This window comes from Lampetra fluviatilis, chromosome 42 (genome assembly GCF_964198595.1).
Source record: "Lampetra fluviatilis chromosome 42, kcLamFluv1.1, whole genome shotgun sequence".
NCBI lineage: Eukaryota > Metazoa > Chordata > Hyperoartia > Petromyzontiformes > Petromyzontidae > Lampetra > Lampetra fluviatilis.
Window position 1 is genome coordinate 10611953 of NC_136316.1, and position 13585 is coordinate 10625537.

General features: G+C 52.0%; 1 protein-coding gene across 5 annotated transcripts in view; it reads right to left on the reverse strand.

Annotated features, from left to right (window-relative positions):
• The window catches only part of LOC144946717 (anillin-like), a 55468-nt gene that overhangs the window by 24219 nt on the left and 17664 nt on the right, over positions 1-13585 (reverse strand). For 4 of the 5 annotated variants that reach the window (XM_078875837.1, XM_078875833.1, XM_078875835.1 and 1 more), the window contains 3 exons: positions 10802-10965; positions 8391-8476; positions 882-1026 (listed from right to left, as the gene is read on the reverse strand). In XM_078875837.1, coding sequence (XP_078731963.1) covers positions 882-1026; positions 8391-8476; positions 10802-10965 — 395 coding nt within the window. The remainder of the gene's footprint in view (positions 1-881; positions 1027-8390; positions 8477-10801; positions 10966-13585) is intronic. The other variant, XM_078875834.1, reaches the window with a different exon arrangement.

Consider the following 13585-nt stretch of genomic DNA (forward strand, 5'->3'; position numbering starts at 1 on the left):
GATGCTTTGTGGTATTCATAAACAATTTGATACAATACAGTATATGTACCATTAGTTTAATTATAAGTAGTTAGGGTAGATATTCGATCAAATGAATCGGAGGAAGTGCAGAGCATATGAAAAGCAATATGATACAGGTAGCGGAAGAAAACGGACTACAGTGCGATGCAGTAATGAGAGCAAACGGTTGGGGAAAGCACAACTATTTCGGCTATGGGATTTTATTTTGATATTTGGGGAAAATTGTTACGGAAAATTCGAGTTACGTGGAAATGTACAGCAGTCAAATACTAAACCCACGTTGATTCTAAATGTGGAGGAAAAAACCAGAGGACCCGGAGAAAAATCCACACGACCACAGGGAGAACATGCAAACTCCAAATATACAGAAACTGAACAATTTTCCCCAAAAATCTAAATAAAAACCCATAGCCGGAAATAGTTGTGCCTTCCCCTACCATTTTCTCTCTCTCGGGATCGAACCCACGACGTCCTGTATACCAGGCGAGGGAGACAACACCTCGCCACCGTGGCGCCAGTGGAAAGAGTACTATTTGCAATTATGTCAGCGTGTTTTGCCCTGAAAACTACCAGTCGGCAACTGTACTTCTAAATGGATACTTCTGAGGATAACTGCACGTTGGAGAACGTTAGATAATACCAGCTTATGCATGATTCTTCTAACTTGATTAATCTCACCTACTTATTTTAAGAATGTTGTTTTTTCCCTACACTGACATTCGTATCGGACTTATCTTTTATGATAACCCCAGCTCACAATTCAAAACAAAACCTTCATAATCAACGGGCTTTCACCTGCTATAGTTTGTGTCTATGCATTATGCATGCAACTGGCCACAGCGGGTGTAGGCCTTGCTAACCTTCACCCTCTCCTTGGTGGCCTGGCCCTGCTGCCACTGATGTTGCGCTGCAGGCGGGGGCTTCTGGTCACCATGCAGGAACGGCATCGAGCGCGGCGGCTTGGGCGGCTGTGCGGCACGGCGTTGGGTGCGGTAGGCGTCCACGCTGCAGAAGATAAAGATACCCCTCATATAGCCTTGAACAGACATTGGGGCAAGTGCTGCGAGCGAGAACCTATATAAAGGCCAGCATGGCACACGAGGGGGTGGGTGGCCAGCACGAAGCCCGGCCGCCTTTGTCTCCCCTTTTCTGATATTTATAACCACATCACGCATTCATTGAAGGCCGAGTCAAACTCAGAATTACAATCTTTATTTATCCTGGATAAATCCAATGAGCTATGAAGCTCTTTGTCACTGATGTCCGTCCAGTAAACCTAGGGGAGGCCCAGGACCGGTTCAGATATTCGTCGCCAATGTTGGCTGCGTACAGGAACTCTGGTTACCAGGTACGTAGCGCAGTGCGCTAACCACTACACGACTGCTCCCCAAGCTGCACACACACACACACACAAAGACCCCCCCCCCGTATAGCCTTAACAGACTGTAGGAGCAAGTGCTGTTAGCGAGCACCTATGTAGCACATGAGGCCGCCTTTGTCTTCCCAGTGGCGATGTTTATACATTGCACCAGGTACTCATTTGAGGCTGAGTCGATAAAAAGGGCAGGCCCAGGAATGGATTAAATAATCGTCACGTATGTTGGCCATGAGCGGGAATTGAACTGGGGTCACTAGGTTTGTAGCGCAGCGCGTTACCCGCAACTTCCGTTCCTCACACACACACACAAATGCCCTGTTAACTTTTCAAAAATGGATGTAACGATTGATTTCTTCAACAATTTGATCAACTGTCATTTTGGGGTCGAGAATAAATTCATTAATTTTTAAAAAGCCCGACCCCTCCCGTACATGTGTAATGCGGGCGTAAGCGACCTTCCGGATGTGACGTCACGGGGAGGCGGAGCCAGGTGACGTGGGTGAAAGGTTGGGGTCCTTAAGTGGGTAAACCGGAAAGAGAAGTCAGTCGGGTTGTGAATGGGAAAGGGTGAGGCCACGAGGGCGAACGAGAGGAGGGGGGCACCGCCGGCCAGCGGGAGCCGACCCCAGAGTACAGCCAGGAAGGCTGTGTGTTAGAGGCAGCGGTGTGGCTGCAGAGAGTCGCAGGAGCGACGAAGAGAGAGAGACAGCACGAGGCTGTCAGAGCTGCGGAGTAACCAAGAGCGAGAAGAGCAGCAGCGATTACAGCCAGGGGGGGCTGAGAGAGAGTAACAGCAGCGGAGCTGCTGTGGGGGCTGCAAGAGCGACAGAGGCCAACAGAGGGGCTGCTGGTGGAGTCTGGAGAGACATCGGAGTCAGCACTGTGGGGACTGAGCAAAGAGGAGACAGCCGTGTGGGTAATACAGTACGGACCAAATAAAGGACACTGAGCCAGAGATCGTGGTCAAGTCTTTTATTACACTGGTGTCAGAAGTGAAACGGCTTGTCAAGACGGCTCGGAAGAAAGAATATTCCTGTGCCATCATCTGCTACATCATCCGACTTACGATTGAGACAGATGGCGCAGCTGGAGACCTGGAAAATCGTGCTGGCGAAACCGTGTGAGCTCACCACGCCGACGACGGCAGTGGGGAGAGCCGATGGTGGTCTGCAGGCCGACGCCTTGCCTGCGCTGCCAGCGCCATCTGCCACGCGGCACGAAGACGCCATCTTGGGCGTGGCAGGGGAGAAACGGCGGGAAGCCGCCATCTTGTCTTCACCGCGGCGGGGAGACGCCGCCATCTTCAACATCGCGGCGGAGAGGCAGCCTTGCGCTGCCATCTGGAGGTGCCGTGGGGAGAGCAGCCTGCTGTGAGCTGCTGTTTTGCGAGGGGGAGCTGCGAGGAGAGGACGACGACGCTACAGCTGCTGGGGCGGGAGCTCTCCCGTCCTGGCTCGGGTGCGTGACAACGGAGCAGTCAAGTCGCCGAACGAGTTCTGCGAGACGACTCAAGTTGCCGCCCTGCCGTCCTCTTCTTGCTGCAGCCCCGGGCGGGTCGTAACGATACGCACCCGGCCTTTACACACACCTCACCCATCTTTCGAGGGCCGGGGGGGGGCGATTTTGTTTTCTCTCATGACTCGATTGTGCGGAGCGCGGTTCGGACTGTGGGTATGTGTGTGTAATAACGATGAACGCGCTATCTGCTTGTTGCTCGGTGTCAATTAAAGTGTGTACGTGTGTTGAGAATGGACGGAGAGTATGCTGTGCTTGCTGAGTGTTAAATTGTGTGTGTGCGCTGCGGTGTGGAGTTGTTATATTGATGGCGAAGTTAATTATTAACTCGGGAGCGTCGGGTATCTTGCGCTGTATCATCTCGTGGGTTACCTTGTGCGATGGGCTTAATTGAAAAATATATTTTTTTTTTTGGGTGTATTGTGCTGCGAGGTGCTATGTGCGATGTGGTTGTTGCAAGAGAGAGAATATTTGTGTTGTTGCTGCAATGTTACGACTGGATTAATGGTGTGTTGGTTACCTGCAGATCGGCTTGCTATTGTGCTTAAATGTGCGCGTGTGATCGCGATATGCTGACTGTATGTGCTGTTACACCGTTCTGTACGGTTATGGGGTGCGATGCATTGATTGACTATTGGGGTTGGGATGTTATTAATTGTGCGTACCTGTTTGGAAATTGGTAACAAATTCGAGGGGGACCCTATTATTTGGTCGTATGGATGTTATGTACACGCGATTTTGTGTATATTATGGGTAACGGCGCTTTGTGAGAGAGAGAGCGCGCTTTGAGGGTGCGTGATGACGCCGTTGTGGGTGTCTCAAAGGTTAATGCTAATGGGACCGTAAATTGGCGCCAAGTTGCGTCGCGTATTCGGTTGGTCGCATGCAGCCACGAGTTGCTTTGCGAGTTGGGTTGTGTAACCAATGTGGTTGGTAAAATATTGGTTAAAAATTCCCCGATATGACTGCTGCGCGCAGCAAGCTGGGGCTGTGCGTCTATCGTTGTTGGGATTGTTACAATAAGACGGGGGATGCAATTTGTGACCCCCAGCAAAGGGAAGCTGGGGTGCACGAATGGAGAAAACTGGCCACGTGTTCGCACGTTGGGCCGCCATTTTGCGCACACGCGGGGTATGGCGTCGATGCGCTTTGCGGAAAGGGCCGCCATTTTGAGTGCGCGCGAGATATTGCGCGAACGCGCTGGGCGAAGGGGGCCGCCATTTTGAGCGCGGGAAAAACCTCGGTGGGGCAAATATTCCATCTGTTATGCCTGCCATTGTTGATTGGGTGATGCACGAGTGGTGGTCACGTCGGCCTATGGCTGATGGCTGACCTGACAGCCCGGAGGCGAAACCTCCGTGGTATGTCTTTAACTAATGGGCCGTGTGCTCATATGGCTCGGGGAGTCATGGTTCAGTTGTGCGGTGGCAGACTGAACCTGGTGTGCCGGGGGCTCACGGGTTTTGGGTTAGGGCGTTATTGTCTCTATAAGAGAACATTACCCCGTGGGGGGGGTCGTTGATATCTGGCCTTGCCGAGGGATTGATCTTCCCTTGGCTATGAAGCGCATTTCAAAGATTGATGGAGCTCGTTTGACGGGGTTGCAGTGGGAGACGTGTCTTATATATTTGGACGATATCATTGTCTTCAGCCGCACATTTGAGGAACATTTAACACGGCTGGAGACAGTGTTCACGAGGATGCGCTCTGCGAATTTAAAATTTAAACCAAAGAAATGCCACCTACTGCAACGGTCCGTCCGTTATCTGGGGCACATTGTGAGTGCTGAGGGGGTGTCCACGGATCCGGAAAAGACGGCGTGCGTCCGGGATTGGCCGACTCCGGCCACCGTGGGGGATGTTCGGCGGGTTTTGGGATTTGCCTCGTATTACCGAAGATTTGTGCCGGGGTCTGTTGCTGCCGACTCTCCCCTGCCTGCGTCCACTGATCTTGCTCGAGCGCCTGTCGTACCTGTTCCAGACAGGTCGGCCGTGACACCGAGGGGGACGAGGGGCCCTGCTCGGAGGGCGCCTGCCAGGTCTGCGAGACCTTCGAGCCCTGTAGCCCTTCCGACCCCGCCGCAGGCACATTCAAAGGACACGGCCAAGACTGATTCTTCGGGAACACGGGACATTGGTGGACTTCCAACCGCAACAGGAGAATTACCCCCTGTCATTCATCGAGTTCCATCGCGTTCCCGTTCTGCGCGCGGGCCGCCGACCGTCCGGGACGGGCCGGCGACGCGCACACGCTCTAAATCACTTACGTTCGTTGATTGTATGTTGTGTTGTTGTTCTTGTTCTTACCCTTGTATTTATTGCATGCTTTCTGTACGTCCGTGATGTTCTTGTTGTTATTGTTCTGTTGTTATATTGCATGCTTTGTGTCCTTTAGCGCGGAAGGTCGGTTCACCGCATTACGCTTTGGTATTGTTCAGCCGAGGTCGGCTGGGTTTTTTTCTACGGGGGAGGGTGGTGTAATGCGGGCGTAAGCGACCTTCCGGATGTGACGTCACGGGGAGGCGGAGCCAGGTGACGTGGGTGAAAGGTTGGGGTCCTTAAGTGGGTAAACCGGAAAGAGAAGTCAGTCGGGTTGTGAATGGGAAAGGGTGAGGCCACGAGGGCGAACGAGAGGAGGGGGGCACCGCCGGCCAGCGGGAGCCGACCCCAGAGTACAGCCAGGAAGGCTGTGTGTTAGAGGCAGCGGTGTGGCTGCAGAGAGTCGCAGGAGCGACGAAGAGAGAGAGACAACACGAGGCTGTCAGAGCTGCGGAGTAACCAAGAGCGAGAAGAGCAGCAGCGATTACAGCCAGGGGGGCTGAGAGAGAGTAACAGCAGCAGAGCTGCTGTGGGGGCTACAAGAGCGACAGAGGCCAACAGAGGGGCTGCTGGTGGAGTCTGGAGAGACATCGGAGTCAGCACTGTGGGGACTGAGCAAAGAGGAGACAGCCGTGTGGGTAATACAGTACGGACCAAATAAAGGACACTGAGCCAGAGATCGTGGTCAAGTCTTTTATTACACATGTATAATCTGTACATTATACTAATGTAATAAATGACTCCGTCAGGCACTGCTGGTCTCCGCTTGTCTTTTAATCAGGTTCTCCTCCGCACCCCACTGGTCTCCTCCTCGGACCAGCGTCGTCTCGTGCACGCTCCCTCTCGCGTGCCACGCACGCTCCTCCGTTAGCTCCTCTACTCCCGCACTCCGCACACCGCTGGCCGACGGCGTGCCGAGGTCCTTCGGCCACGTGGCCGATGGCGCGGATCTCTCTCTCACCACCCAACGTGGCTCGGACTCTTAACTTCCCCAACTGCCCCGATCTCTTCCGGGCTCCCACTTATATACATTCCCCCCACGTGACCCTGACTCCTCCCCTTCCGGATCGTCATATCCGGCCTTCCCATACTACCCCGCTGGCTCCGCCCCCATTCACCTCGCCTCCGACTGGAGCCGAGGTGAACAGTGGCCCCTCCCACACGCCCCGCAGACCAGGCTCCGCCCCCCAATACCCCGGGCCGTGTGATTGGACCAGAGCCCAGCAACGCTCGCATTACACTAACATAGTACCTCTTTGGGTCTTTCGGTAAAGTCACGTAGATCGAAAAATAAGAAAAAATCACGACGTATCGATGGCAACACAAGCAATCGTCCTCAGGTGAAAAAAATATAGCAAGAGAGCTGCTGAAGCAGGGTGTTATATAGGCCTGAGATGGGTGCAGCCCAAGGGTAAGTAGGCGGGGTTAGAGAAGGAAGATCGAGACGTGACTTTACCGAAAGACCCAAAGAGTATGAATTCCTGCAGTCACGAAAGCTTTAAGTCAAGATTTCACATAGTAACATTAATAGATAGCATATGAATGATAAATAATCAATATTTACAAATGACTTCAAGCATGTATGGTGTGAATGAGAACTGATTCAAGTCTTCCCAAGTGTTAGCTCATGTTACACACGATTCACTTGGGTTGCAATAATTTTCCTGAAATGCAGTTGTTTGATTTGATAAACAAATGGAAGGTGGCTCCAAAATGTTTCTCCGAGCAAAAGAGTTAAGTTGGCTGCGTGGCTCAAACAGCAAATACTGCATTCTAGATTTGAAGTTTTCGTGACTGCAAGGATCCATACTCTTTGGTTCTTTCGGTTAAGTCACGTAGGTATAAAATATTAAATTAAATCACGACGTTTCGGGCGCAACACAAGCGTCCGTCATCAGGTGGGAACAACCACAGCAAGACACACTTGCTGAAGTAGGCAAAAGAGCTGCTAGTAACAAGGGATTATATAGATGAGGGAGGGGGAGGAGCCAGGGATAGAGAGGGTGGGGGGGACGTGGGTCAGAGGGGAGTGGAATGCTGCAAAATCGACAAGCACGGCAAATTTCCAAAAGACTGGAATGAGCAGGGCTGGGCATAAAAAACTGGAATTGCAGATATGAAAGCAAACTATAGAACAGCTAAGGTTTTACATGGTTAATAACAGCCTTCCAATGATTGCTCAATTTGTATCCATCTTCTCGATTGAAGTTTGTTCATGAAGCCATCCAGATATACAAATAGACATAACTTTAGCTGTTCTATAGTTTGCCTTCATATCCGCAATTCCAGTTTCTTATCACAGCCCTGCTCATTCCAGTCTTTTGGAAATTTGCCGTGCTTGTCGATCTTGCAGCATTCCACTCCCCTCTGACCCACGCCCCTCCACCCTCTCTATCTCTGGCTCCTCCCCCTCCCTCATCTATATAATCCCTTGTTACTAGCAGCTCTTTTGCCTACTTCAGCAAGCGTGTCTTGCTGTGGTTGTTCCCACCTGATGACGGACGCTTGTGTTGCGCCCGAAACGTCGTGATTTAATTTATTTAATATTTTATACCTACGTGACTTTACCGAAAGAACCAAAGAGTATAGCAAATACTGCGTCAGGACACATGGCACAACCGAGATCCTGGTTCAAAGCCAGGTCGCCACTCATCATGGAGCAGATTACTTGATGATACTGTGTTGGCAGTGGTGCATGAGTCTTATTTAACTGGGTTATCAAGTGAAGGGAATTTTGTAGGCTCCGCTCAGTCACCAATCAGCACGTTTAAAAAAATAACTAAAATAGTTTTTTCAATTAATTTTACTTTTGCAACTATGGGATTTGTTGTTGTTGTTTGATTAACATGTCTTAAATATTCTTTATAGGTGTCCTTTGTCACTTATCACACCAATGTTGCAAAAGTAATCAGACATCACGTTCATTGACCGTGTAAACTTTGGTTTGTAAAATACTCTAAACGCATGTTTCTAAATGTGGAGGGAAATACCGGAGGACCCGGAGAAAAATCCACACGATCACGGGGAGAACATGCAAACTCCAAATGTACAGGCATCAAGGTAGGGATTGAACCAACAAGCTCCTGCATACCAAGCAACGTAGTTAATTCGGGTGCGGTAAGAGCAGAGAAGTCGTGCATTTATGTGGGGCATCTTGCCTGTAGGGGAGTCCAGTGTCCTCGGCCGTGTGCTTCCCCTCTGCCATGCCGGCGCCACGCATCTCCTCCTGGTGCAGGGACACGCTCTGCCAACCGCAACGCTTACACCGTCAATCAATTCATCCACATAATCCATGTCACACCTATCGCACTAAAATTACCTTAAAGTGCTGCACAGAAAAATAATGGGGGGGAAAACATCTCGAAAATAATAGTATCCAACACAACTGTAAAGCAATTCGTTAATATAAGAGGATTAATTCTCTTAGAAAATGTAAAACGTTCAAAAAAAATCTAACCTAATAAATCAGTTTTAAAAACAGAAACAGCAATGTCTAAAAGCACTGTAACAATTAGATGAAAATAAATAAACACATAGCAGACAGTTGATAGTTGTGTAAAACAACTTGTAATAAAACGTAAAAGATAATACATTCTGTCAAGGTGCGAATGCTATAAACCACGATCTAATCTTATTTTAAAAACCGCAGGAGGATGCATTCCACGTGATGTACTAACCACTCCACTGTGCTGATACGTGCACAAGATCCATTACCAGAATTGTGTTTCAAAGACATGAATAATTCAATTCAATTCAATGCCCTCTATTCTATATCCGGAAAAGCCCAATCACAAATACATTTTCTAAAGGGTCCTGCATTCAGGTATTTGGCCAATTAGAGTGTTTTGTTTGTGAAAGCAGTACCTGGAGAAAACCCATACATACGGGGGGGGGGGGGGGGGGAGATATAACACTTAATGGTGTGCACAGAAGAGTCATGAACCGTATCCTGGGCGTAAACGGGGCAATGCCTATATCACTTATTGCTGTCTTTAGAACTGCCTTTTGTGTTTAGTTTGTTGTCCTTCCCCCATACTTCCAATTAGCAGTTGGCTATGTACGGTGCAAAATAAGTTCAACATACATACACCATCACTGCTCCTGTTGTCTCAGTTATTGCTGGCACTCTGACATTTCTGACATTCCTATTGTAGTGGTGATACGCGCTGGGTGTATATGTCGTGTGCCAGCGCGTATGTACGGGTGTGTGTGTGGTGACGCGCGCTGACGGGGAGGAGCAGGCGTCAGTGCGCGGGTGGGGGTAGTGCTGCTGATTGGCTGTGTGCCGGTGACGCGCCCAGAGGGAGTGATCGGGTAGCAGCGCGGTGTGATTGGTCGGGGAGTGGAAACACGCGCTGAGCGGAACCGGATCGTAGGGATAGCGCGTGGGGATTGGGTAACTGAGGAGCGGTGCCGACGTTGAGGTCCGCATCCGCTCCGTCTCCCGGGAAGAAGGGGTATATAAGGTGATGCACAGAGGAGCAGGGGCAGAAGTGGAACCATCTAAGAATGAAGACGAAGGTGCAGAGATAGAGCCCGGAGAGGAGAGTAATGGAGAGTAATGGAGAGTAATGGAGAGTAATGGAGAGTAGAGGAGAGTAAGGTATAAGTGTGTAGCCAGCGAGAGAGAACGGTCTACACGAGCTGAGTAATGTATAGTGTGTAGCCAGCGAGAGAGAACGGTCTACACGAGCTGAGTAATGTATAGTGTGTAGCCAGCGAGAGAGAACGGTCTACACGAGCTGAGTAATGTATAGTGTGTAGCCAGCGAGAGAGAACGGTCTACACGAGCCGAGTATGCATACGGTGTAGCCAGCGAGAGAGAACGGTCTACACGAGCTGAGTAATGTATAGTGTGTAGCCAGCGAGAGAGAACGGTCTACACGAGCCGAGTATGCATACGGTGTAGCCAGAGAGAGAGGAAGGTCTACACGAGCCGAGTATGCATACGGTGTAGCCAGAGAGAGAGATGCAAAGTCTACACGAGGCGAGTGGAGAGTGTAGCAGAGGCGCAGAGTCTACACGAGGCGAGAGAGGAGTGTAGCCGAGGCGCGGAGTCTACACGAGGCACAGAGAGCCAGCAGCACAGAATCCAGAGTCAAGAGAAGCGCATTGTGAAGAAGAGAGGCCACGCGTTGTATTGTTACAAGTCAAGATTTAATAAAAGAAGTGTGTTCCCGTCAAGGAGTTTCCTGCCGTCATTTTCCAATACTTCACTATCAATGCTGCCGGAGCTAATATTACTGCTGCTATACGATTGGTATCATTATTAAAGCTGCTGCTGCAAACATGTCTGCTGCTAACTTTTTACTGACTGCTGTTGCCACTAACAGTGTTGCTATCACTAACACTACTGCGGATGCCACTTTCTGAGTTGCTTTAATCACTACCTCAGCTGCATTGGTCATTGGAACTGCTCCATCATATTAGAGCTGCTACTACTACTGCCATTGCCATTATCAACAACTACTCATTCTGTCAATCGCACACAGCTCCTAATTCTACTGTCAAGTGGCTTGGATGGCCGCACGTCACGAGTGTGGGTGAGTGGGCCCAGCGGCCTCCTCACCGGGGGCGGTGACGTGGGCAGCGCGGGCGACATCACCGCGTCGTCCGCGCTGCTTGACCCCTGGCCGTCTTGCACCAATGCTCCCTGAGGCAGTCGATCGATTGCCGGCAAGCAGCTCGTCTCCTCCACACCATCACTGCCGCCACCCTCCACTTCCTCCTTGCCTGGCCGGACAAACGACGACTGAGAAACGAGCTGCAAATGGGGCGGTCCCCACCAGACGGCTAAAGGAAAGTTCTCTCACTCCACATAGCTTGTCATTGCGGCGAATTAACCGTGCTTGTGAAAAATTTGTAAAATATCTTCTTGAACACTGGATTCATTGTTAGCTGCTCGTAACTCATTGCAGGTCAGTAATTGAGTGCCCACATTACAGAAAACATGTTAACGAGTAAACACAAATAAGACAATTATATTTTTTATAGAATTCTCCAACCTCATCCCAATGCCAAGTTGGTAGATAATACAAGTACATTTGTAATAACAGCCACAGAGGGTTCACGTGGGGATTGGCTTGCCGGTCCTGCTTGTAGCCAATAAGGGTTGAGATAGGGACCATGGCCCATGCGTCATCATGACAGGCCATCAGGGGGATGGGCTTAGCCATTCGGGGCCCCAGCTAATGGGGAGCCGGATGAGGGGCGTGGTCGCGGGATTGACAGGGAACCATCGAGAATGGTCGGAGCTGTCCATGGATGATTGGCTGGGGGAACCACGTGACGAAGGTGTTAAGAGCAAGGGGAGGAGAACGATCGTGAGCAGACTGGAGCAGGAGGAGAGCAGGGTCACGCGCGGACGGGGCCGGGGGTTGCCACGTGCGCGGCGGGGACTTAGTGGGTGGTCTGTCCTCTCTCCGTTGTCTGCCAGCAACGGAGAGTGAGTGAGCAAGGTGTATCGTGAAGTGAAAATAAAAAGGACCGATTCCGAAGCCGTCTCCTGAAGGATTATTACATTGGTGTCAGAAGTGATTCTGTGACTGTTTGGACGATCGTCAAGATGTCTAAACACCTCAGAAAAAATAACCTGCCCGTGCCTCTGTCGGAGGAAGAGACGGAGACGGACGAAGATGAGCTGTTGGGAGCTACAGCCCTGGTGCCGCCGGCCGACGATGCTCGCCTCGACGCCTCTCAGCGCCGACTGGGAGAAGATGCGGCTACTGCGGGATCGAGAGACGAATGGCGGCTGATGGCGGAGCAGATTGAGTCGCTGCGCGCAATTCTGCTCAGTTTGGTGACCGCGGTGGCGTCCTCACCAGCCGTTGGTCGCCAGATCGCCGATCAACTGGACGCCGCGGGAAAGGGTCCTACTAAGGAATCGGGCCCCGCCATTGCTCCTGCCACGCGGGAGGACACCGTCGTCTTGGGTGGGGCGGTTGCGTCGGAGTCGTCAGCCGCCATTTTAGGCGCGCCTGCTACCACGCGGCCGCCGGACGCCATTTTGCCTGCACCGAGCGGAGAGCGGGAACGGCGGCCGGAGACACCCGCGGCGCGCGCCTGCCACCGTGGACATCGCCTTCCACACATAAAAGAATTCACCGCTGGAGGTGATTGGAGTGCTTTTACGTGGCGCTTCGAGTCGGCTTTTAGATCTGTCAACTGGACGGAGGAAGAAGCGCTGGCAGCGCTACCTACGCTGCTCGATGATGTGTCTCTGGGGGTCTTCCGCGCCATCCCGGCGTCCAAGAAGAAGACACTGCGGGATGCGTTCACAGAGATGGCAGAATTTTACGACCCGCCGACATCGGCCACCAGGAAATTCATGTCGCGTCGCCGGGCACCGGAGGAATCGCCGTTGGCCTATCGGGGGGCGTTGATGGCGATGGCCATGGCCGCCTACCCCGACGCAACGGCCGAGCATTTGGATCCACTCATCCTTTCCCGCATGCTGGAGTTGTCTCAGGAGCTCAACATCTCGCTACCAGTGTGCGGCCACGAACCGCTTTCATCGCGGTGGGTGGCGCGCTGCCTGGACGCTAAGTTTAATATCAAGCGATGGGACCAGATGGCGGCGTGGACGGGGAAACCCGAGATTGACGGGCCGCCGCTGGGGTGGTCTCCGCGACTGGTGGTCCACTGCTCCGACGACATGTTGGCAGCGGCTGTTCCGCATAGAATTCCAGGCCGCCGGCTGCGCGACCAGCGGGGCGACTACACGGGCCGACCGCGTGCGAGGGCCGGGTCGTCCGACCGCCGGCCGACGTCGGCCGCGTGTTTCAAGTGTGGTAGACGGGGCCACTTCGCCCGTGATTGCCGCTGCCGACCTCTGCTATCGCCTCCTCTGCCAAGGGGACCTCCATCTCCTCTACCTGCCGCGGAGCTGCAACAACCTCGGGCGAGTCGGCACAATACGGACACCCGGCAGGTCGTGTCACATCATTCATCCACTTGCACTCATTCGTACACTCCTAGAGCCAATTTTACTTCTGCTCCATTGACACGCTCTGCGACAGTGGAAGAAATTGGCTCGCAGGATTGTGGCTGCGGCGTCGGGCTCGTCGACGGTACGTGGTACCATCGACGGCGTTGACGTCCGTATCTTGGTGGACACTGGCGCGTCGGCTACCATCATTTCGGATGTGATTTTCCATTTGTTGTCCATTCCTGCGTCGAGAATACGCAAGGTTAATGATGCGTGTGTTGCCGCCAATGGTGGGAGTATGGGTATCTGCGGACAGGTGGATGTGAGCATAGCTATTGGAAATATCAACGCCGCAGGACCTGTATTGATTTCTCGCTCGCTAGCTGTTCCATGCTTGTTGGGGACAGATTTCCTGCGCCGGATGCC